The 25,665-nt window shown below is 39.8% G+C and overlaps 1 protein-coding gene across 1 annotated transcript in view; it reads left to right on the top strand.

Moving 5' to 3' along the window:
- The window catches only part of KLF3 (KLF transcription factor 3), an 81,041-nt gene extending 55,995 nt beyond the window's left edge, over window positions 1-25,046 (top strand). The window contains exons 3-6 of the mRNA XM_073608863.1: window positions 14,013-14,511; window positions 16,938-17,085; window positions 21,351-21,511; window positions 24,422-25,046. Of these exons, the coding sequence (XP_073464964.1) occupies window positions 14,013-14,511; window positions 16,938-17,085; window positions 21,351-21,511; window positions 24,422-24,603 (990 nt within the window). The 3' untranslated portion in view covers window positions 24,604-25,046. The remainder of the gene's footprint in view (window positions 1-14,012; window positions 14,512-16,937; window positions 17,086-21,350; window positions 21,512-24,421) is intronic.
- Window positions 25,047-25,665: the final 619 nt, after the last annotated feature.

The raw sequence follows: 25,665 nt of genomic DNA, 5'->3' as shown, positions 1-25,665 counted from the left end.
ACAAAGCATGCTGCTCTTTCTGAATGGAGAGGAATGGAGAGGAGAGGGGGCAAACTTCAGAGTGATTTTGCCACGGTGAGATCACCTGGAAGTGGGGATGGGTACCTATCAAAAACAGGTACGCGCTCCCCCCTCCCCCCGAAAGGTGCATTTCCTTCCACTAAAGCTGGCTATAGACTGATCAAAATTCAGCCAGTCAGCAGGTAGATTTCGATCAGTGTGTGACTATCCCTGCTTAACATAAGTTGACCCTTTGATTTTTGAGGGGGTGGGGGGGGATACTGCCACCCACCTTGTTTGTTTGGATGGAGGCTGTTATTCTATGGCCATTTTAGGCAGGAAAAAAATCTCTCTAAGGCCGGCCATACACAATTAGAACCAATAATGGGCAGTCTGAATGTACCAAGTTGATCGATCACCTTGGGTACAACCAGCCTGCCAGATTCGCTAACAATTATCAGTAGTGGCTGCTATAGCTGCTAGCAATGATTACTGTCTTCTCTCAGCAGGGATGGCTTCCCCCTCCTGCCGGGAACAAAAAATGGCTTGGCAGGAGGGATTCCCCTGTCAACACGGTCTGTGTTGATGGGGAAATCATGCAAATTTGCATTGTGTATGGCCAGCCTAAAGCTGACCATAAACTCTACATTCTGATTATATAATCTCTTTTAGGTCTATCATAAAGTACAGTGTAGTGCGACCAGCTAAACAGGGTTACAGGCAGCAAAAAAACTTTGGTAGAGAAAGAAATGGTTAGAATGGTCTTGCTGTTAAGGACTTTCAGCTTCCGATGACTACTTTCCCCAAAGCAGGAATTAGGGCGAAACACAAAACCTTCGATTTTTTTTTTTTTTTTTTTTTTTTTTTTTTGTAACACTTCTGCACTGTATCCCAAACCAAAAAAATGTTGGGGTTCCATTTAAAAAGCTCTGTTGTCAGGCCACACATGATTTCATTGGTAACACATCTGCTTGTATACTCGTCTACTCCCCAGTACAGCAATTCATACAACCTGAATGTATTCCTTTCCCTAAGGCATTTGTGCACTCTTGTATAACACAGTTTTTCAGAAGTACTCTGATCTATGTATTAGACGGTGTCCAGCGACTGTTATTACATACCGGGGCTCCAGGAATTGGATTTATGTATAGCTGTGTAGCAGAAAACAGAAGCCAGTCTGCTGCTAATGTTCTGAATCTTTCCTGCAGCTCCTGCCAATGCTGGCAGCAGGCTCCCGGCTCACACTAGTGTCCTACAAGTTAGCTGCTAATGAAGAACGGGTCCAGGGGCTGAGCCAACCTAAGACTCCCAACAGTCACATCACCTTGTCTGCTTTCCTCACTGCCTTTTCAAAAGACTCGTGTCTCATGGAGCGGATGTAATTGTCCCACAGGCAGGATGTCGATACTTAGACAGCAGTAATTGTTTTAGCAGGACGTGAATAAAATAGGTTTTTCCACCGCTGTAGTTTTAAGTTTTTAACTCAAAAAAAGTAGCTGTAACGATCTTCATCCTTGTTTCCGCATATCAGCAGAATGTTTTTATTCTGTTTACTGTTTACACTTTAACACACCCATTGCGATGCGCTAAAACACATGTGCAATTGTTCCTTAATAAAAAATAGGGTCTGTTCCCATCTCAGGAGCGCAGTGCTTATTGAAAAATACAAGTTTATTCTGCATTGTAGTGCACTGGGAGGCCTATAGAAGTCAATGGCAGAGCATCAAAAAACCACCTACAACGTGTTTTGATGCTTTGGCAACATGTATTAAGAATTCTTCGTCAATTGCTGGTAAACCTATCTATTCTAAATTAAAAAATGCATTGAAAACACACATCAAAATGCATGTACAAACACAATGAAAATATGTTTACATATGACAAGACACCTGCCTAGCATTACAAAAAAAGTCCACCTCTTTGCACACGCATAGATCTAAATGGGTTATTAGAAATTTTACAACTGGTATGCGACATATTTTTATACCAAAAGAATTTTTTTTTTTTTTTTTAGTGGCCTGTGGGAAAAAAAAGAGAAGCTGCAAATTTGAGTGTCATTAAACTAAAATAGGTGACCACTTACCTACAATGAACTTGTTCCAAGAGAAATTACGATGACCTCCTGAAAATAGGTTTTGAGCCACTGGCTTTATAGCCCAGCTCCAGGATAATTTTATTTTTAAATGTCAAAATTAAAATACTGCAATACACTCCTTCAGTCCAGAACTGTTGGCAGCAGTAATTCATTTTTTTTTTTTTTTTTTTTTCCTCTCCACTTCCCTCACAGGGGTTTAAGCTGGGGTAAGTTGGACATTCAAAGCCTCATATATTGCAGGAGTGTTAAATACAGATAAATGCACTTTTTAGATAGTTTGGCCAATAAGGCTAAGGCTAAGGCTGCACTATTTAAGAATTAAATAATTAGTTGATAAATACACAAACACTATAAACTCAAGAAAAGGGAAGGGGAATCCCCCCCCCCCCCCCCTTTTTTTTTCCTATTTGTTCTCACAGGGTTGAAAGTTGGGCTAATTAGGCCATAATAAGTTTTATATATTATACGAGTGTTAAGTGATTACTACACCTTTTCGGATAGATTTGGACGATAAAGGTCTCTTGCACTATTTAATAATCAATAGATAAGTACACGAACACTATGAACTAATAGGAACAGACAGGGGGGGCTTTGGTGAGAGGCAATGGATAGACCACAAATGGTAATGAAATAGAGGGGGGAGGAGGTTGAGAGGAACCCCAGGGAAGGGGATGGGGAAATGTTTTTTTTTTTCTCTCTCCTGTTAGGGGGATAGGTGGTGTAATTGTGTAAGGATGTAATGTAACTGTGTAGTCCTGGTTCGTGGTTTGGGTGAATGTAGGGTTATGGAATGATGTATAGATTGTTGTATTTATAAATTGGAAATAAAATAATTTTGATTATAAAAAAAAAATACACTCCTTCAGTCCAGAACTGTTGGCAGCAGTAATTCATTTTTCACAACTAGATGTCCTCAGTTTCCTGGATTGAATGATGCCCAGCATACTTTTTCCTGTTAAAAATGGGAACCTGGCAATGGCATTGGTCACATGGTCTCTGCTAAGGGATGTGCGACAGAAGACCACATGACCAATGCCTGAACACAGTTAACCTGTTTTGGTGGGAGCCAAAATTTTAGCTCAACAAATGGAAAGTATTTCAGTCCCTATATTTCCATTTCTTTATATCCCACTGATTAAATTACAAAATGCTGCTTTTTAAAGTGTGTGCATTAATGAGACGAGGAAGAAAATTGGTACCGATGGACTGTTCACAGTAGTCTGCATTTACTTTGGAACCAATGCCTTGTTCTGGTCAACTGATAATTCCATTATTCCTAATAAATGTAACCTATGAGGTGAAGGATATGGAGCCAAATGCTGTCACTGTGCTTCTGTACAGAAGGAAAATGCTTTCAGAATGCCATTTGGTTTCCATCTTAAGTCAAGAGCGCTTATGCTATTAGATCATTTCAATAAATCGGCTGCTGATCTTCCAACCCTGTGTTTGTGAAAGGAATCGGGTTGTCATGGAGATCAGTATTTGCAGCATGTGAAAAATCCTTGAAGAAATTCTGAGGCTAATTCTGCTGACATGTTAGAAGTGAAATAAAAATATATCCATTGGAAGGAAAACATTTCTATGTTCTGCTGCTAAAAGCCTCTGATCCAATTTGGATCCTTTACTGTAGCTGTGGTCTGGAGACCATCTCCATCTTTTGGCTTGATGATAAAATGTTCTGGCATCTTGAGGGTGATAGAATTTTTTCATCCAACAACTGATTTAAATTATGTGGGGTTTCAGCTACTGTGTATATACAAGCTTCAATATGTCTAATAGTTACTGGGACTTGTAGATCTCCAGCAATAAAAGACGCTACAGATGGCTTTGTTAAATGATAAAGCGGTGACGAACAACGGGGAAGTTTTGGTAGAACAAAAGGTGACTATAAGTTATCATTGTGATTTACAATTGTTCTAGAGCCTTTATCAGCCTTTAAAGCCTTTTAACTTTTGTTTATTTTAACGTGTTACTCTCAAGGAACTCTTGAAATGTTCAGGTTCTTGGGGAACTCCTGTTAAAAAAGACAAAATTGTGGTGTCCTCTAATATTAGAGGACAATTAGACGTAATCTTTTGTATTGGAGGCCAGTATAGGTGGGGATCGACACACTTTTGCTCACTTCTCAGGGATCTCCTAGCAATCTCAGAAGGAACCCGGGTTGAGAAACACTGTTCTAGAAGATGCCATTGTGTCCTAAAGTGTATTGAAATGTATACATTATATTTTCTTTGTCAAATAAAGGGAGGATAATCATGCTTAAAGCTCCTTAAGTTGAACTTGAATTGTGTATTGCATACTTAAATTGGTCCAGTTTTACTCAATGTAAGTATGCATTTAGCATATCTGATGGAGGACTAGGGAAGCTGGAAATCACTGTAGTAGTCAGCACTACTACAGTGATAGCCATAATGTTCTGGGTCCTGCTCAGGTTCAATGTGAGGGGCTGACCCACTGCACATGAGGTTACTTGCTCAACACTACCGTCGTGGAATGTTTTCTATTTATTTTTTTCTAATGAATACATGGTGTTCCTAATTGGACAAGGTGGAGAGGAAGAGTGGTGACCTCATGATCTCCACATTGTCCAATCAAAGAACGCCAAAATACAAGGCATTCTAGGAATGGCAGCAGTGCTGACCAATGTATACTTTGTGCCAGGCTGGACTAATATAAGCTTTCAGCTTTAACTAATGGCTTCTGGTCATTCCATTAGGAATAATCATGTTCCCCAACATGCCATAGGCAGAGCATGTTGAATGCCATTCGGGTTTTGGCATTCTTTGTAAAATCTTGCATGCTGAAGGGACATGTCCAGGTCCTTCATATTCTCTACATGACTAGAGTATTAAGAGGTTGCACCAGAATCATCTGTTACACCTAACCATTTAAATTGGTCTCTGGTTACTTCGTTTTAATGGTGAATGTCCTGTTTACCAGATCGTTTTCTGTTTTACTTTGTGTCATTGTGGCTGCATATGTTGCTTGGAAACATTGGTGCATTGTTACATTACACTGTCATGGATTGTACCTGTTGTCATGATACAGTAAAGCTGTGAAACTATTTAAACATACACTGCCATTTAGATTGAAAATAAAGCTTAAGATGCATGAAGGGAGCAGAGCTTGGTACTCCAGGCTTCTTCCTCCACACCCCCTTTTGTTAGTAACCTTGTCATCAGAGGGTACAGGCATACCCCACTTTTAAGTAAACAATGGGGATTGTTTACTAAAGCTGGAAAGTGCAAAATCATGCTCACTTCTGCATAGAAACCAATGAGCTTCTAACCCCAGCTTGTTCAATTAAGCTTTGGTAATAAAAGCTGGAAGCTCATTAGTTTCTATGCAGAAGTGAGCCTGATGTTGCACTTTCCAGTTTTAGTAAATAAACCCCATTGTGTACTTAAAAGTGGGGTATGCCTGTACATGGTTGGGATTTCCCAAAAACAACATTGCCAGCTCCTTGCTGTTTCTCACATACACAAAGTTTTATAGCCACCAATCCAATCCAAACCTGCCCTGAAATATTAAAAGATTAGTTCACCTTTACCAAAAAACTGCCAATGCAGATAATGGAAGTCTGTAGATAAAAACAAGCTTTGTAGCTTTGACCAAAATTGAATAATGCCCTTGCTATAGGTGTAGGCCATTTATGTACATTATGAAGTCTGAACTGAAAACCCCCATGACATTGCTGGGATGTTGTTAAGCGAGGCCCAGCTATTACTGTTCACCTTCACTATCTCTGGAGTGTGCTCTTTCTCTTATTCCTCAAATGCGTTTTCTCTTTTCTCCTGATGCAGTAGCTCTGAGCTCAGAGTTCGAGAGCTCACTGCTGTGATGATGAAGGTAAACAGTACAAGCTGGGCATTGCTTAGAAGCTAAATATATCCATATCTGTATACATACAAAATATACACCTTGCCTGAGGACCCTTCCACACGGGGTGGGCTCCTTTGGAGTCTACCTGCTCAGCGTGGAATATGTCCACTGATCTCCACTGAGACAGGTGGTTGGTCCGTGTCCACTCCGCTGATACAGAGCGGACAGATACAGCCCAATCTTTTCTACCACCTGTCCGTTTACACCCGACCGCCATGCGTTCCGCCAGAAAGATGGGGAAAGAAACCCCATCTGTCTGTTTTTAGCGGATAGGATCAGATTGAATGTTGGCAGGTATCACTCCATAGAGGAGGCTTGGAGGTTCGATCCTTTCCGATTCTTGAAAGCAGGTTCCTGCTAAAGAGCAGATCACTGATAACCTGTAAAGTCTGCTGCTTTTATCTAATCAGAATTTTGGAAGAAGTCTTGGATGAATATTCTTGGTCTCAGGAAACTATTAAGCTGTGCAGTCGCATGCACAAATTATAGATCAGATCTTTACCTATAAAATGCCATGGAGTCACAAAGTGGAAGGTGTATAGACGAGGCGGGGGGCTGATCTGGAAATCACGTGATTTCCTCTCTGCTAATTAACATTTTAAGCCAGACATGCTCTCAACAAGTAGAACCTGTGTGAGAATGATGGCTAGATTATCTGCGTCTGAAAAGTTCAGACTTCTCAGCTGGCACCAAGCACACATCTCTACTCCTGCCAAACCTCCAGCCAGTTACTTGCAATGACCTCATCTTCTTCCAGCCTCCTTAAAGGCGCTCTGGACACTCTCTGGCCTTTTCTTCTAAACAGACTCCTTGATATAATCACTCCGATTCTACTTGTATTAGGTCATTTTGGCTGACACTTGAGAGAGCTAATCCCCTTTACTTATATTTCAGTCCATTTCCTTAAATATGTCAGACTGCGTTTCCTGTCAATTTAAAGATGTGTTTAAAGCTGATCTTTGGGAACACCAAAAGTTCCCCTTTGTAGTGGGGCTGTGCCTAGACTGAGAGGGTTAACTGTTCATTTAAGTCTAGGGAACCAGGAAAATAATTTTTACTTACCTGATCCTCTGCTCCTGAAGATTTCTCTGCACTGCTAGACCAGTCACTGCAGCCTCTTCTCCTCCTGCATTCCGGTGATCCAAGGTCCTCTGATGCAGGGACCAAAGCCATGCATTGGACATGAGGACACCAAGAGACAGTCCATTACCATGTTTGTCGGGGGAGCAGATGTTTAGGTAGGTAAAAGTGCTCTAACTCTTCCCTAGACTAAATGAGCAGTTAACTCTTGCTGTGCAGGTGCTACCCCCAAAAGGAGGACTTTTAATTTCTTCCAGAGTTAAAGTGATTAAAAATTGTGTTAGGTCTCTTTTACACGGGGCAAACTCCATCAGCGTATCTGCCTGCTCAGCGGGGTATCTGTGTGCTGATCCCTATTAAGCAGGCAGATGGCAGGTCAGTGTCCGCTCTGCTTATGTAAATTGACCGCCTGTCTGTTTACATCTGACTGTCATCCGATCCGCCAGGCAGATGGGGAACGGACCCCCATCTGTCTGTTTTTAGCAGATAGGATCGTTGTAGGCGGGTGTAAATGGACACATGTCCGTTTACATCTGCCGCTCCATAGAGGGCAATAGATGGTCCTAAAAAACTGATCAGTCCGCTTGTGTGAAAGGAGCCTTATGTTTTAAAAGCGGGTGATGGTAATATCACTAATTATAACCAATTAACAATTTTACTTTAATTTGAAAAGGGAAATGGCTAATATTAATATATAAATGAACTGCTCATGGTGGCTGGCATGCTCCCAGGCTCATGCAGGAACAGAACAGGTAAAGGTTTCACTGTAAGGAGCAAAGGTATTTATCCTGTTTTTCAAACTCACTAAGTTATATCATGCTGAAGAAAACCCTTACTAGCAATATTCCTAAAAATGTTCCCTTCCCCTCATCCTACCTATCCTGTATAAAAAAAGATCTGTGTACTTACCTATTTTCAATCCACTGCGGTCACGTGATCCTGCAGCTCTGTGTAAGAGAGCGCTTGTCAATGACTGGAAGCCTGGAATTCTGGAAGCTGTGACATCACCCATAAGATCCCATAGCCCAGCTATTGTCAACACTCCTCCTCCTCTGCTGCAGCACCTGACACAGGGAAGCTGGAGCTGCAGGATCACATGACCTGATTAAAAATAGGTAGGTACACATCTTTTTTTTTATACAGGTTAGACAGGATAGGTAGGAGAAGAAAGGGGGGCGAGATGTTTAGGAATAGTTCTAGTTAGGGTTTCCTTCCACTTTAAAAGCATGAGGGCATCCTAAGTAATCATTTTATTTTGGTAGATAAAATCTATGTTAAGCCTTTTTTTCTGTCACCATTAGGAAGATTTCACTTTATTTCCTATACCAGAGAAGTTAGATGAAATAACCCGTAAATAAGGGGAAATCCAATCTTTGACAGGTGTCTCCACTGGGTGATATCCCCATCTCTTGTTTGGTTATACCTGTTAAATATTTTGCCTCACTTGTGACACTGGTAAGGCACAAATAAAAGCCTGGTAGTAGTTCTCTTTTTATGGTTTGCGAAAAGTAAAAAAAATGGCTAAAGAGTCAGTGAAATATTCTTAAAAAGTTAAAAATACAATAAACATCTTTAAAAAAAAAAACTTTAGATGGAAATTTGGGTTTAGCATAAAGATATTGCATCTGTGACCTATAGCAGCCAATCACATTTCTGTAATCAGATGATGAAATATGGGTTTCAGCCCTCCTGCACATTATCATTGCTCCCTGTAATGCTATGGCATGGGTGAAGCAGCCCATCAATTATTGCCAGGATTATTTCATAAAGCATGGGTGCTCAACCTGTGGCCCTTCAGCTGTTGCGAAACTACAAGCCCCATCATGCCTCTGCCTTTGGAAATCATGCTTGTACCTGTCAGCCTTGCAATTGTCTCATGGGACGTGTAGTTCCTCAACAGCTAGAGGGCCACAGGTTGAGCACCCATGCTTTATGAAATAATCCTGGCAATAATTGATGGGCTGCTTCTTTAATATTACAATAAACCAGGCACTTGGAATACTGTATATACCACAAAGTGATTTCAGCTTCCTGATTCAGATTTTGTAGAAGAGAAGATATCCAACACTTTTAGGAATGACTCATTGTATATGTGAAAATGACGGCGCTCGGCTTCCTGCGCATGCCGTGTTCAGGACTTCAGAATCTTATGTGCTTGTGTAAACACTCCTCTGGCAAGGGAAACCATAGCTCAGAATAGGAATCAGTCTGACATCAGACAGCAGAGGAAATCTCAGTCAGCAGATGAATTGCTGATTAATGAGTACGAGAAAATAAATGGGAATTCTCTGATACTCTGGATCAGGGGTCTTCAAACTGCGGCCCTCCAAGTGTTCAGGAACTACAATTCCCATCATGCCTAGTCATGTCTGTGAATGTCAGAGTTTTACAATGCCTCATGGGATGTGTAGTTCTGCAACAGCTGGAGGGCCGTAGTTTGAGGATCCCTGCTCTGGATGGTTATGCTGACTTATTAATGTCAGGTTTGATGTACAGGGAAGGGGTCACGGGGGGGGAGTTGGTTATAATTACTGTATGTGTGTGTAATAAATATATATATATATATATATATATAATATCTCTCGAGAGAGAGAGAGAGAGAGAGAGATAGAGATATATATATATATCTCGAGAGAGATAGAGATATATATATATCTCGAGAGAGATAGAGATATATATATATCTCGAGAGAGATAGAGATATATATATATATATATCGAGAGAGATAGAGATATATATATATCTCGAGAGAGATAGAGATATATATATATCTCGAGAGAGATAGAGATATATATATATCTCGAGAGAGATAGAGATAGATAGATAGAGATATATATATATATATATATATATATATATATATATGTATAGATTTTTTTTTTTATTTATATTTTTAAGATTTCATCCATATAAAAACGTATTAGATTCTATTATCTTGCAATCAAACTATCATTTTCTGCACTGTTATAAAGAAAGCTCCTTTTTAAATTTAAAATGTAAGATAAAGTTTAGGAGGAAGTGAGTGGAGAATCTAAATATTGAACAATTTCGTGGTCCTAAAGTGTTCATCTTTTCAGAAAAAGTGAAAAGGTGAACGAATACCATACACCCTCCCCACCCACCTCTAGACCCCACTGTTCTTACTTGTGGGGATGCTGAGCTGTCAGTGCGCACGCAGACGGTGCTGGGGTCAAGGGATTTGAAGTTCCCGCTCTTCCCCCTCTCTGTGCAGCACTACCAGGATGGGCCACAGCAATTTACAGGTGCTGACCAATCAAAATCTCTCTGGTCTATCCCAGAAGAGCTGCAAAGAGAAAAAGGAGAAGAGCAGACCGCCTGCATGGGCACTGACAGCTCAGCGTCCCTGGAAATAAGTACAGCAGGGACTAAGGGGGCTGGGGAGGGTGTACGGTGTTAGTTCACTTTTTCATTTGTAAAAGTAAATGAACACTTTATTAAAGTTTTACCTCTTGATTTCGAAATTCGACCAACCAAGCCTTCAATTTCACCTCATGTTGCTACAGAAAAGAATTTTCATGGCCAGGAATATTCTTTTCTTTTTGGGAATTTTCTTTTCTTGCGCTCATGTGCATTGTGTTTCTCACACATTCGTGTTTCAAAAAATTTCCAACATGCCCGATCACTCAAATGCGATGGCTGCAGGAAGTTCGGTCGTTGCTGCAGGTCGTTGCTGCAGCCCACTAATGGTGCGAAATACGAACGAAACAAAATGGTTACGATTTTCGCTAGAAAATTCTTTCGCAATTTGACCCATGTATGCTGGCTTTATACAATTATGCCCCGTACACATGGTCGGACTTTGTTCGGACATTCCGACAACAAAATCCTAGGCTTTTTTCCGACGGATGTTGGCTCAAACTTGTCTTGCATACACACGGTCACACAAAGTTGTCAGAAAATCCGATCGTTCTGAACGCGGTGACGTAAAACACGTACATCGGGACTATAAACGGGTCAGTGGCCAATAGCTTTCATCTCTTTATTTATTCTGAGCATGCGTGGCACTTTGTCCGTCGGATTTGTGTACACATGATCGGAATTTCCGACTATGGATTTTGTTGTCGGAAAATTTTATAGCAAGCTCTCAAACTTTGTGTGTCGGAAAATCCGATGGAAAATGTGTGATGGAGCCTACACACGGTCGGAATATCCGACATCAAGGTCCCACGGCTGTCAGAATACCCAAACAGCAGCTGCATCTGATTGAATGTGGCTGTCCTTCGGCCAACTGTTTTCTGCCCAGCTCTTTTGATTTTTCAATCGCAAGATGGGGGGCTGGTTGGGTCAACAGGGCCACTTAGTAAACAAATTTTGTCCGGTTCCTGAAGAACGTGATGAAATTCAAATGGTGTATGGCCAGCTTTAGGCTCAGTTCACACCTAAACCGGCCGCGGATCGCACAACAACGCTGTCCACCCCTGTTCTCTGTTTCAGGGAAGAATCAGGGCACAATCTTTGCCTGAATTCGGCCCTGAAATGGAGCCAAAGACGCACAGCATTTTTGTGCAGTGCGCACCGCAGCCGCAACGGAGATATGTGAACCGGCTCCATAGGGATCCGGTCACATTCTCCTGCTATGCGAATTAGTTGCGGGGAAACCCGCATCTAATTTGCATAGGTGTGAACCCAGCCTTAGAGTCTCTGTTGGGATATTTGAGGTTCTTTGAGGATGAATTACTACACAGTACACGCAGCTGCAGAGGTACTGTCTTGTTTTAAAGCTTTTACTTCTTGTTAAGAATATGTATAAAATGTTCCTAGTCTGCGCACGGGTGCACATTATTTGTTTTGGTGTTCATTTATATATATATTTATGTTAGGAACTGTTTGTGGAGCAGTTGCAGACTACCTGTGTACTGTTATATCTTTTTTCCTGCGTTGTCCCATGAAGTACAATGTCGCAGCAGTTCAAGGAGAGGTGACATGTGCACAGCAAACTTATTGCCAAAGCCTTTTTGGAGGTGTGGGGTCAACGCAGTTGTTAAAAAACATGTTCCAATACCTCCCAAAAGTCTGATTCCAAGTCTGTTTGGCATGGAAATGCAAATTCCTGCAAATCAGCTCTATTTTATAGTTCTTTTAAGCAGACTCTGCAGTTTTAAACTGTGAAGTCACCATATTTTCCCTGCTGCCAATTTTCTTTTTAACTCTGCAAATGGCACATCTAACGGCAATATATAGAGAACTGTGATGATTACAACACTTTAAAGGGAGAGGGGATTTTTTTTTCTTTGTAGGCTACCTCCCTGCTGTAAATTGAAACTTTTAATAGTACAGTGGATATTTCCATGGCGATATAGCTAGTGTGATGCAGTAATTGCTTTAATACGGGATGAAACCTAGTCATATAAAGCTCCATGCCAAGAACCACACCATGGGTTTTGGCAGGCTTTTTTGGTCATACAGAACATAGTCTTCTACTTTCTCTCTTTTGTTTATGAAGGGTGTCTCTGGCTGGCCAAACTCTGAATGTTAACTTTGTCTGCCATCTGGTTCCTCTATCGTTTCATTCGTTACATCCATATCGTTGAATAACAAAACTACACCAACCATGCCAGTGCTTTGAATTAGAATAGTGTGGACTATAGGAAGCTAACACCTTTTTCTGACCGTGCTGCATATATGTCCTCAAAGATGAGTAGCATGCAATGATCATGAGATTACCTTGAATTGTCCTCTTAAAAGCGTTAGACTTGGGGTCCCTAGAAAAGTGGAGGTTTTTATAGAACTATAAAACTTTACAATGCAAATTAAAATGACAAATTATGGATTATGAAAATGTCTACCTACGGGTTTAGTATATACAACTTGTCTAGTATGTATAGCTTTAAATATATAAAAGACTATGCGTTAATACCTGGAAATATTTAAAAACAATTCCTTAAAAAAAATGTAATTCAGGATATAATGAATGCAATAGGTTTGAAAATATAGAAAAGTTAATGTATTGGAAGGCTTACTATGTATTCCAATAGCCAAAATGGCGTTGTGTCTTCACTCACCTCCTTCACTATATTATGCTAACACAACTTAAAGGGACATCATCAGTGAAAATGTCCCCCTACCCCTCTTCCATCAACCCACTGATACCTTTCCAGTGTTGCCCCGCCGCTTCCAATATTGTATCCAGCCCCTAAAACTGGCTACATCATGTTACAATGCTTAGGCCTAATGATTGATTGCTAGTCCTGAGCACTGTCATTGAAGGTCAGCAAGTCCCACGTAGCCAGATGTGATGGTTATTTTGCATTGGCTGAGCTAGAGGCAGGAGTGGTGGGGAAAATATCAGTTTGACTAGGACAGAGGTTGAAGTATTTTTTATGCTAAGCAGAATAAGGCAGGTTTTATTACATTGTGGGATCAGAGCATTCTCATCCTGGTTCAGATCTGATCAGCTATGACATAAGGAAGAAGATTCATGGCCTCTGTTATTTTGAAGTCTTTAATACATGACTGACTGTTACCATTAGTGTTAGATACACACTGTTGAGCCCCATCATTTTGCATTCTGCAGTTGCATTTTTTTATTCAAACTTGCCTATTAATGCAATTTTGTGCCTAGATGAACTGTTATGCAACCAAATATTTCTGGAGCCCTGTGCTACTGTCCCTATAGCAGTTGTAGGGTTGCCATAGCTGTAGTAAGGTACCTGCTAAAACTGTAAAATGGAAGATGAAACAAATAGGGGCATCACGGTGAGTGTGTTAAACACTACACCTCCAAGTGGCATCATTGAGTGAACTTCCACCAGGTTTGCCACGGAACAACCATGTATCACTTGTGCACGGTGCATCTGGAAAAGCTGCATGTGCTGTGTCTGTCTGCTGGCATTTCCTAATTTAAACAATCGTTTTATATGTGTACACATTCTCTACTGTTTGAATTTTGTATTTGAAGGTGTTTCTGACTTGTTTTATTTTCTCTCTCCCGTAGTCATATCAAGCCAGCTACTTAGAGTCACTGAAGACAAATAATAAATACAGCGTCATTTATCCAACCCCAGGCATGCTGCACAGTAAGCTCTACCCATGCAACGAAGCATTTCCTGCTTTCCAAATGGAGCCAGTGGATCTCACTACCAACAAAAGGAATTCACCGCCCTCCACTGGAAGCTCCCCATCTCCTGCCAAATACCAGTCACCCAAGAGAAGCTCTCCAATATTATTTATGCCCTCATCCAGTCCGCCAATGAAAAAATTAACCCCATCACCACCTGCTGTGCCACATTACCAAATGCCATTGGCTATTAACCCTTTATTATCTGCCTTCCCGAGACAGACTTACAGGAATCCAGGACTCCTACCCCTCTTACAGCCAGTGGTTGTACAACCGGTTCATGTACAGTCATTAATGTATGCCCCTCATCTTCAACAGCAAATCATGGTGTCCACAGTTCTAGCGGAAGAGATGGAAAGTCAAAGCAGCAAGCACAGTAAGTAATGAATGTATAACCACTTTACAAATGCTGAGAGATGGCATCACTTTTTTGGTATATAGAAGAGATATTATACCATGAGGAAAGCTGTTTCACTACAGGCAGCGAGCTGTAGCTTTTAATAGAGGTCCATTTTATCCCCCTGCTGCTTTTTACCCATTGACCACAAACGTGAAGAAAGGTCATTTGATGTCTTTGTCAACATGCGCTGTTGGTGAGACTTGAGTTAAGGGTTTGGCAAAGTCTGCTGTAAACCACTGTGCAATGTTTTCTATATAAAACTTTAAATAATAGAAGAGTCAACTTGGAAGTGGACACAAACTTGACTGTAATTTTGTAATAAGGACCCCCAAAAAAAGTCTTTTAAAGACTGTGGGCTTGATTTACTAAAGCCAGAGAGTGCAAAATCTGGTGCAGCGCTGCATAGAAACCAAACAGCTTCCAGTTTTTTTTTGTTGTCAAAGCTTAATTGAATAAGCCGAAGTTAGAAACTGGCTACCATGCACAACTGCACCAGAATTTGCACTCTCCAAGCTTTAGTAAATCAACCCCTATGTTTCACCTGCCCACACATAAAGCTGTAACTAACTCGCTGTGACAATTTATGCAACCAAATGAATTTCTACACAGTTCCTGCTGTCTTCCTCTCTTGATCTTTAGAAGGAATTCTTTCTCTCCCACGTACGTACGTTAAAAAATCCTTGCAATAAATCAAAATTTAGTGAGCTACATAAATCAGTTTAAATGTGGGAGCAATTCTGTGGAAATTGGGCCAAACAAGGTGGATTGCATATGCATGCATACTATTGATGTCTAAAAGAGAAGTGTGGCATTCCAAAAAAAACAAACATTTATACTCACCTAGGTGGATGCAATGCTGCATCTGTTCCCCAGCAACACTGTAATGAGAACTGAGGGATCAAACAGCGCTGATCGCTCACTTCACCCCCTGTCAGTCAGTCAGCGGCTCTCTGCTCTCCTGTCCAGTGCTCACTGGAGAGCTGGGCTGTGGAGGGGGCGGGAGGGGCTGGCTGAGGCTCTCGCTAGATCGCTGAGAGGCTGAGCCGGGTGACGATCCAGGCTTCTGAATCAGGATCTTTCCAGAGCCTGGACCGGCTCGTCAGCTGACGGTGGGCTTTGACATGCTGTCGACTGAAAGCTGATCACAGGAGTGCAGAACAAAAAAAAACTTTGGCTATACTTCTCCTTCAACCTCTAATTGATAATGGAAAAAGAGATTGATGAGCGTTTGATAAGAATTGAATGTGAAATGTTTTTTATTCTGGTATTTGCAATTTCTTTTTAGCTCATTTGCAGAAGGCATGAGTATAAAAAATCTTATTTTTGTGGTTAGAATCTTCCTAGATCATTGATCTGTTCAATTAATTGCAGCGACTGTAACCAATTTTATTAAGGATAAGGGTTAATAGGAAGCTGTATAATAAATACTTAGGTGGCAAGAATTGTTAGGGGCAAGGAGGACTATTTGATTTGACCATGTTGTCATGCTTTTAAATGGGTTTTAGGGATCTGCAGTGGTGGGACATGTATAAATTTTGAACATGTGTTGTGTATGTACTTTTGAGTACAATGTGTCTCATTTTGTAAGGTTTTAAAAACATGCTGAATTGAAACCCACCTTATGTAGTGAGGTGGGCTTATCTATAAATTACAGAAAATAATTCACGTTTTCTATGTTTTCCCTATTTTTTTTTTTTTTTATTATTATTTTGGTGATCATGAAATCACCACTCAGTTGACCAATATTTTTCTTTTAAAATAGAGCTGTAGGCAAAACTTTTTGTTTACATATAAAACAATATAACCCCTTCCATGATTTTTGGATATAGAACGTTATAACCCCGCCCAGGCTTTTTTTGCGATCTGTGTCCCATTGGGGAGATTTTCTTTTCACTTCCTGTCCCGTAGCCACATCTGAAAATGAGAGGAAATCCCTGGTGGTCACCAATGGAAGATTTCCGCTGTATTTCTGTTATGGTGCCTACTCAAAATTTTGGATTTTCTTTCACCTTCAGTGATAATGGTCATTAGGACAAATACAATGGTTAAATCTCCTTAGTGAGAATAACTTACTACAACAGACAGCAATAAAAACCTGACAGGTGCTCTAATCCATCTCCACTCCATCTAAAACTAAAGAAAAACTGTATTTGTAGCAGTGACTTCAGGAGAAGAGGAGAATCCATTTGTACTGCACTGCATCTACCTTACGAGTTTTCCAACAATTTACCTATGTCCTACCTATCATGCAAATGTCAAATACTAATTTGAAATAGTGTATAATGACATCATAATATTGATATTAATAATATTAATATTATAAATGCTGTTTCTGCATAGAGCATTTGACAGAGATAACAGAACTCTTTGGTATAATACAATGTTTTTTTTTCCTTTTGCAGTACCTATGACAGTCTCTGACTTTTATGAAAATCCTCCTCTATTAAAAAATATAAAAGTGGAGCCTGGTCTGGAACAAACAATAACAGAAGTTTACCCAGAACAAATGTCACCTGGTAATAGTACGCCCCCTAAAGGAATGTTCCATGAGTAAGTGATGCTTTCTCAATACAACAGCTACATGTAGTTTATATACCACTTCTACGTGGAGGTGCTGAACTGTATAATAACCAGTTGATTACAGGGGAACACGGTTCTTCAGGATTCTAAAGGAGTAGGCGCTATATTCCAGTACATATTCTTAGATAAGAGCTAAAATTAGTATGGATAAACAAGGGTGAATGGGAGAGTAGGTAGGCTTCTGTAGGCAGAACATTGGTTTTCACTTCTGCATAACAGTAAAGGGTAGTTGCCCAGTGACTACAAATGCTGTCGCTTCAGACTCAAAACTGATTTCTATCCTATTGATACTGAGTTTTAACCTACTAATGGCAATGTGACCTAACAGCAACGAACAAGTTCCAATCATCATTGCCTATTTTGCGCTTCACAGCCTACATATGTAATCATAGTTGCTCATGTGCAATAGAGCTAAATATATATATATATATATATATATATATATATATATATATATATATATATATATATATATATATACTTTTCTCAAAATTTGGTTTGCAATCCACAACAAAATACCTGGACAGGGTAGTGATCTCTATTCGGTCCTCTTTTGTGTGAATGATATGATTTTCTCTTTTGTCTGAGCTAGTTATATGATTGATTAGCTTGTTTTATTATTTTAAATATATGAACTTAACTTGGATGGAGTGGGGAGAGTTGGCCCCACTGTCAAGTTTTTATTTGGGGAAATTCAGCTTTCCATTTGTCTTAATGACCATTTTCAGAGAATGGTGATAATCTGAAATTTTATAGTTGTCACCAAAGCAAGTGATGAGGATAAGTCATCCAATGGTGGCAAATGTTACGCTGATAACTTTTTTTTTTTTTTTAAAGCCAGGGCGTGTGAAACACAACCAAAAACTCCACCCGGTGCCAAAAAAAGTGAACACACATAAAGAGTGAACACAAAACGTGCAACGGGTGTTATACGATCCTCCCTAGGAAGGACCTTACCCTGATCCCCCGGGGCGTTAGGCTCCAGACAGGGACTGAGGTACTCTCTATGGCCTGTCTGGCTAAAACCAGACAGACCCCATTCTCTGGAGGGTCTGCCGAAACAGACCCACCCAAGTACTTGGTGGGGCTCCCCCGAAGGGAGACCCCATGAGAGAGGGGGGGAACCAAGCCAGAAGGCCATGTCCACCCTCTCCCAAGACTTTTAGGGTAGGCCCGAGGACCCACACCCTACCAGTCACACTGTGACAAACATGTAACATCAAACAAAAAGATACAAAAAAGTGACAACACAGGGTAAAATAAATAGAAAGTGGGGAGAAGGAAGTGGGAGAAGTGAAAGTGGCCATTGTGCAATAAATGTTACACTGATTACTGTCCTAGTTGGCAGTCCCCCTGATTTTGTAGAGATTTCCTACCATTTCCAGTTTATCCAGTACAGGACGTAAAAGGAAATCTCCCCAGCTATACTGTAGTATAGTTTGACGTTGGTGAGAATAAAAGGACTTTTTTTTTTTTCTAATTTAACACTTATACCAGCTAACATGTTTACTTCAATTTATCATAATTATAGTTTAACAAATTATGGAACCATTTTCAGAAACTATGGAACAACCTCTTATTTCAAAACTGTCTAATGTGAACATGAGTTCATAAACACGTAAAATTTAAAGAGAAAACGTTTTTAAAGATGCCTTTACAGGATGTATTTTCTTTGCACATGTTAAGTGAAAATGAAAAGCAGTCTCTTCCTGTAGATGAAACTGGGTTAAATGAGGAAAACAAGACAAGGTGCTTTGGAATGTAGACGTAGTCATTGCTTTATTCAACCTGTGGTGTGGCAATATGTTTTTAATGCAAGGAGCCAATTTTAAGACTTCCCATGGGTGGGGCAGCCAGGCTGAACACTACTTTTAGGAATTGACGTCATTTACAAAGAAAGGGCCGCACCCTCCTGTTGGCAGTGAGCAACAGGAAATTCTTAATTGCCCTGAAAGGAGTGACTGAGACAATAACAAATATTTCTTCCAATGAATAGGGATTTTCAGAGCTACACTGTGTAAAACTGATTTTTTTTTTCTTCCTTTTTTTTTTTTTTTTTTTTTTAAGTTGGGGGGGGGGGGGGGGGGCGCTGTTTCAGATGACTTTTGTAGGAAATAGCACATATAACATATAAACAAACGTACAAAGATCAAACTAGAATGTAACAGGGTTTTGCAATCCTGAAGTTGTTTGCGTGGGAAATGAGAACATGACCTTGTTAATTATTACAAAATAATACACTCCCACATGGTCACTGGATGGACTGTTCTGTATCCTAAACCTGATGTTGCCAAATATTACTAGCATAGGAAGTTACGCCAACTAAGTACTCTCTGCTGATTTTCAGAAGGACTGGCTCAGACCCACATAGTCAGGACAGTCAGAAAAATCTTTATTTTGGCAATTGCTATTCAGAGCAATTGCAAAGTAAAAGTATATTGACATTCAATAGAAATGAAATTTAAAAAAAAAAACAGCAATTGAAAAATGGAATAGGATTCAGAAGAGCTGTGTCCATCAAACAACATTGAGGCCTGTACGCACGATACGAAAATCGGAAGTAAAAATTTATCCGACGAACGATCTGCCGATTTTCGGATCGTTAGTATGGTACTTTCGACAGCCGATTATGAATTTTTGGATGAAAAAAACTGTATGTGCAGGCTATAAAATTGTTAACATATGTGAACACAACGTACGATTTTCGTATAATTAGTACAGTTTTCGTCCGAGAAAAATCGTAATAGCAAGGCTACGCATGCTCAGAAATGAAAAAATACATACAAAACAATTCAAAACATTATATCACTTCTGAAGTTGAATTTGTACGGGAATTTTCATATGAAAATAACCTCTTCGCTTTCGGCAAGACACTAGCATGCAAGAAAAAACTGACAAAAATTTGTCCGATAATCTGATCGTGTGTACGAGGGTTAAGAGATAGATAGATAGATTTTTGTCGATAGACTCTATGTAATCTATAGATAAAAAGACATGTTTTTTTTTTTTGTGGACCAGTGTTTAAATTAAAGAAGTAGTTGTACTGTAAATAAAAAAAAAATATTATATTTTAGAATTTGTCGCATTTAAAATAACATTAAAATAATGTTTCTGGTACAAAGCAAATGAAAAGGAGGCTTTTTTCAGTTTTCTAGATTTAGATGAAAAGGAGGCTTTTTTCAGTTTTCTAGATTTATTTGTTATGCAGCACTGTAAAAAAGTAAGAAACAAAATGAATGAAAATGGGGGGGGGGGAAATATAAATGGTGAGAAAAATTGGAAATTAGAAAATATCAGCAGAAAAAATTAGCAGAAAGCAGAAAAAGGGAGGAGGGATATCATTCAGATTGATTATGGTTAACGATGCGTTAATAGGGCTAAATAGGAATGTAATTTGTAGGCCCCATGCACACAGGGCGTTTGCCGAGCTCTCCTAAACGCCTTTCCTCCGGGCAGCAGTGTTTTGGCAGAAAAAAAACGCTTGTCAAGCGATTGCGTGTTAAATTCATTGGCTAGAATAATAATTTGTTCTGGCCTTTTGAAATTAACGCTCCAGCGCTAAACATGCTTGGCGTTAATGTGTGTTTACATGCGCCAAGCATTTTTTCTGCCAAAACAGGGTTTCTTTGAGTGACTTTGAATGCAAATCAAAGGTCACACCTTTTTAATATGAATAATATGTATGAATAAATAAAATGTATTGGTTCATTGTATTTACTGAATGACACATGCAGGCTGTCTGCAGGTATCATTGTACATGGGATAAGCTGCATATTGACAGCTGCTCCTGCTATGTAATACAAGGAAATTACCAGCTGTCATTTTGACAGCCGGTATTTGCTGGAAATGGCGGCAAGCAGAGAAGAGATAGACAAAAGAGATGTGCCCTAAAAACTTTGTTGAAGTTTTAGGATGTATCTCTTTCAAAATTCTCAAGGGATCATTATCACACATCTAAAGCCAAAACATTTTTAGTTTTAAAAAATATATTCCCCCTCCCCTTTTTTCCTATCCATTGTACTCAGAGAGATATCCAATGTCATGCAATCCTGCATTAAATTTCCTGCGGCCCCAATGAGCTGGCTGTTGTTTACATCTGATTTTCTCCCTGTGCCTGTGCTACATACTTCTATGATTAATTATCAGATGTTTGCACTTCATTACCTATATTGCCTTAATTGTTATATAACATAGTAATCCTTTATTTTTCTGTTTTTTTTTTTTTTTTTGTGTAGACATCACCCATCAGTTATAGTACATCCAGGAAAGAGGCCACTACCAGTGGAGTCTCCAGAGACACAGAGGAAGAGAAGGATACACAGATGTGATTATGATGGCTGCAACAAAGTTTACACAAAAAGTTCCCATTTAAAAGCACACCGGAGGACACACACAGGTCAGCATTCACCACTATCTTTGCTAGATGTCAGATTTTACAAGAGATTTGACTAGTTGTAATGGGTTGTATGTAGCCATCTACTGATCCTCCCCAGGTTTGTAGTGTACAACTGAAGGGTTAGGTGAGCAAGTGGTCAGTTCTTCCTGACCCACTCTTTATTTACAGTTGAGAGCTAGGGTTGCATTGATACCATTTTTTTTATCAGTGAGTATGTGTACTGATCCTTTCAGTCCAGTACTCGCCGATACCAGTTAACAATACTTTGCTAGGCGATTTGGGTCAATACAAAATGAATGGGCGCAAATCGCACTGCAAAGAATTGCGTGCAATTTGAACAGGAATGCGGTGCAATTCCTGTCTGAATCGCATTTGTTTCCCCCACTGCTCCTGTGTGTGTGTGTGTGTGTGTGTTTATATAGACAGGGAAAAGCGCAATCTAGTTGTCAGTTTATTAAAAATTTTAGAACTCACTAAGTACATCTTTGGTCAATTGCAAAATCTGCATAGGTGTCCTCCTGGAGGAGAAGTTGCGGGACCTCGTGGGTATAGGGTGGAAGTGATGTCCGCTTGAGGGTGGACCACCTATACATCTCCTTCAGCCCTGTGAGCACCTCCAGCAGCCATGATTTTCTATCATCGGCGGGACTGGGACACCTATGCAGATTTTGTATTTGAACTGTACTTAATATGGATTCTAATATTTTTATTAAACAACACACTAGATGACACTTTTGCCTTTCTAATGCACACACGAGCGGTGGGGGAAATCACATGCGATTCTTTGCAGTTCAATTTGTGCCCATTCATTTGTTACTGACGCATATCGCACCGCAAAGTATTGGTTTCGGTATCTGGAGCATTTTCACGAGTACTCGTGAAAATGCTCAGTATCAGCACCGATGTCAGTGCATCCCTAATGAGAGCCATCCGTGAGGAACTTGGAGCGCCTTAAAGATAACCTGTATAAAATGGACATACACAAAAATAACACAAATGTCAGGTATCTGAATGCAAAAGCTGACGCCACGTGATGGGAATGTCTAAACCCATCCTACGGTGCATTGTCCAGTGCCTTGGTAACCTGCAGGCCCAGACATTATCACATCATTGGATGCGACTCACCTGATAACTGCTTCTTGTGGAAGGATAGCATCATTGAGGATCCAGTTGATAACCCTGGCAAGCAGGGTGCAAAGTCAGCAGTATACAGTAATTTGTGGGGTGGCCACTCTAGGTCATGGGAGAAGACAGAGAAGAAACAGAGCAGACTAGAACATGCACATATAATATTCAGTATAAAGAAACAGATGAGGGAGGAGGTGTGGAGAAAAGTAGGACATATACTTTAACATCCGTCCCTGTCTGGCAGCTATGGGTCCCGGATGTGTACTGTTGCATACATTTATATTTGTTATTCTGTTTTGCATCCCTGGATTTATTGAAAGCAGAACCCCCCCCCCCTCCCCCCGGCCACCCCTGGAGCATGCAGCTCTGCATTCTGATATTAAATCAACCTTTAGGACAGGGGTGTCCAACCTTTTTACCTTCCTGTACCACATTGAAAGAAGAGGAATTGTCTTGGGCCACACGTAAAACACTACAATATCTGAGTAATAAAACTTCACTTTTTTTTTGGAATATTTTTTGATTTATAAAAGATTTTTTTTTGTACAGGGTTTTTGATAAACGAACACATCCATATCTGGTTCAATGGATGTAGTAGCATTCTCAATGAATTCTCAAGGTGCTCATCAGATATTTTGGTTCCTATTTTGCCCTCTGGGAGTTTCATCCTTAAAAATAGTTGCTCACAAATATAGGTTCTGCCGAAAACTGATGATATGAATAAGGTGTAATTGTGACGAGTGGGAGACTTTTCTTTAGGGAATATAAAACTTATAAAAATCCAGTAAAGAGACCCTGTCAAATTTTTCTTTGGCTGCAAGTGTTCGCTAAGTGTAAACGCACTTTTACAAAACATTCCCCCAAAAAATCAACATTTTTATCATTTTGTATTGGGCCACATTCATAGGTGTATGTGGCCATGGGTTGGGCACCCCTGCTTTTAGACCTTAATTAAATTATATATTTTTTATATATATATTTTTATATATTTAGTCCTTAATTAAATTCTATATTTTTTTTGTTAATTACATGTACTTTGTTCCACTTCCTGATTTCCCCGAAACACGGACATATCTCCAGTCCCACAGATGCCCCTCTGGGAGGCTACGTCACCAGTGCCTTCCAGGGAAATTTCACCTGCTGCCCTGCATGTGCCGTATGAGATCCAGTGTGGTTTGTTATTCAAATAACAAACTGAGCCATACGCGATCTGCTGCTGCTGGATATTTTTCAATAATAATCTGCCCCAGATTTTGAATGCTGGATCGGACGCAGCTTTTTATTGAGGTATAATAAGCTAAGCCAGATCTCATATGGCACATGCGCAAGAGGTGGTATAGCGTTATCTGTGGGCCAGCCTAGGGAAACAGGAAGAAGAAGCCTGTACATGTTTGCCTAATATTTGACGATTGCAAGGGCAGTTTTATAAGACAAGGGTAGTGGGGCCAAAGATCTGCTTTGACACAGAACTACAGGGTGGAGCGATGACCAAACAAAAATGTAGCATTTGTAGTCTTTGTAGACTTGCTCTATACTTTGGATCTATTTGTTGTTGCTTAAACTTTTTAAAATATTGCTTGCATCAACTGTTCTAATATGTCTGTCTCAGGTTAGCAATAACCGCCATAGAGCCGTTTCAAAACTTTTCCCGAAGAGCTCAGTGTTTCTGAGCAATGTTTACTCATTGATCTGATTTCTCAGTTTTATTGCAGCAAATGTTGGCTATTTGTGCTTTTTCTACTCCTCTGTGCTCTTACATGATCTTCCTGTTCTCTCTTTTAGGGGAAAAGCCTTATCAGTGTACTTGGGAAGGATGCACATGGAAGTTTGCCCGCTCTGACGAACTGACTCGGCATTTCCGTAAACACACTGGAATCAAACCATTTCAGTGCCCAGACTGTGACCGCAGCTTTTCCCGCTCGGACCACCTTGCCCTGCACAGAAAGAGACACATGCTTGTCTGAACGGCTTTTGTAAAATTTTTATATTCAGCAAAATCTGGATTCAGCTGGTCTGAATCACAAGCCTACAATTCCATAGGGTCAGTGGATGATGTTCTCTTAACCTCATTGTACTTGCCACGGGTCAGACCTAAGAATGTGAACTTTTTATTTTGTGTTTTTTTTTGTTTTGTTTTTTTTGTTTGGTTTTTGTTTTTATATGGAGGATAAGCAGTAACTTCCTGCCCTTTATGACACCTCAGGAAATGGAAAACAAACATGGACAATGTACTGCTTCACGTGTACTTGCAAGCCATATATCTATATGAAATAACTTATACCTGTATTTAATTATCAACACAATGCCTAGTCTGCTTCATCTTGCCACATTCCTCACACTTGTTAGTGCTCAATTTTTATTCTTTTTTTTATTGTCCACAATTAAAGAATGACATTGTTGAAAAGTACTTTGAATGGCGTAAGATTTCTTGTCCCTTCTTTCTGTTTTTATGTAGTGATGCCTGAATACAAGAAACGCACTTTGGATAGAGAAAAAAAAATGGACAACACCAAATGTATGCAGTTCTCACAAATGCTTTTATTTGTTTGATGTTTCTGTCATGGACTGATGGTTTATACCTTAATCAAGAAGAAATTTGACGCTACACTTTATTCTTATTTTTTTAAATAGCCCTTTGTATTCTACATATGTATCTACCTATTCATTAGATTTACAGTTTGTCTATGCCATGTATTATGATGTGCAATGTACTTGAATAATATTAAAAGTATATATTTTTAAAATAAATAATTTGTACAGAAGGTTCAGATGGACTTTTGGTTTTGGGAACTGGTCGATTTTTGCAGTTCCACTGCAGAGTAAATTTATATGTGTATCTGAGGGTATCCATACATTCATATCTGGCAAAGGCAAAGTAAGGTAATCAATTGTTGGTATTTTAATACGGGTTCTGCAGAAAATTGTTTAGAATTAAATTTTTTAAGAATAATAATCTAATACGGCTTGTATTGTGCAATTCTTGCATCCCTTAGCCATACATGGTATTAAAAACATGATCTCCGCCT

This window comes from Aquarana catesbeiana, linkage group LG01 (assembly GCF_042186555.1).
Source record: "Aquarana catesbeiana isolate 2022-GZ linkage group LG01, ASM4218655v1, whole genome shotgun sequence".
NCBI classification, from domain to species: Eukaryota; Metazoa; Chordata; class Amphibia; order Anura; family Ranidae; genus Aquarana; species Aquarana catesbeiana.
This window is presented reverse-complemented; position numbering and strand designations above follow the sequence as displayed.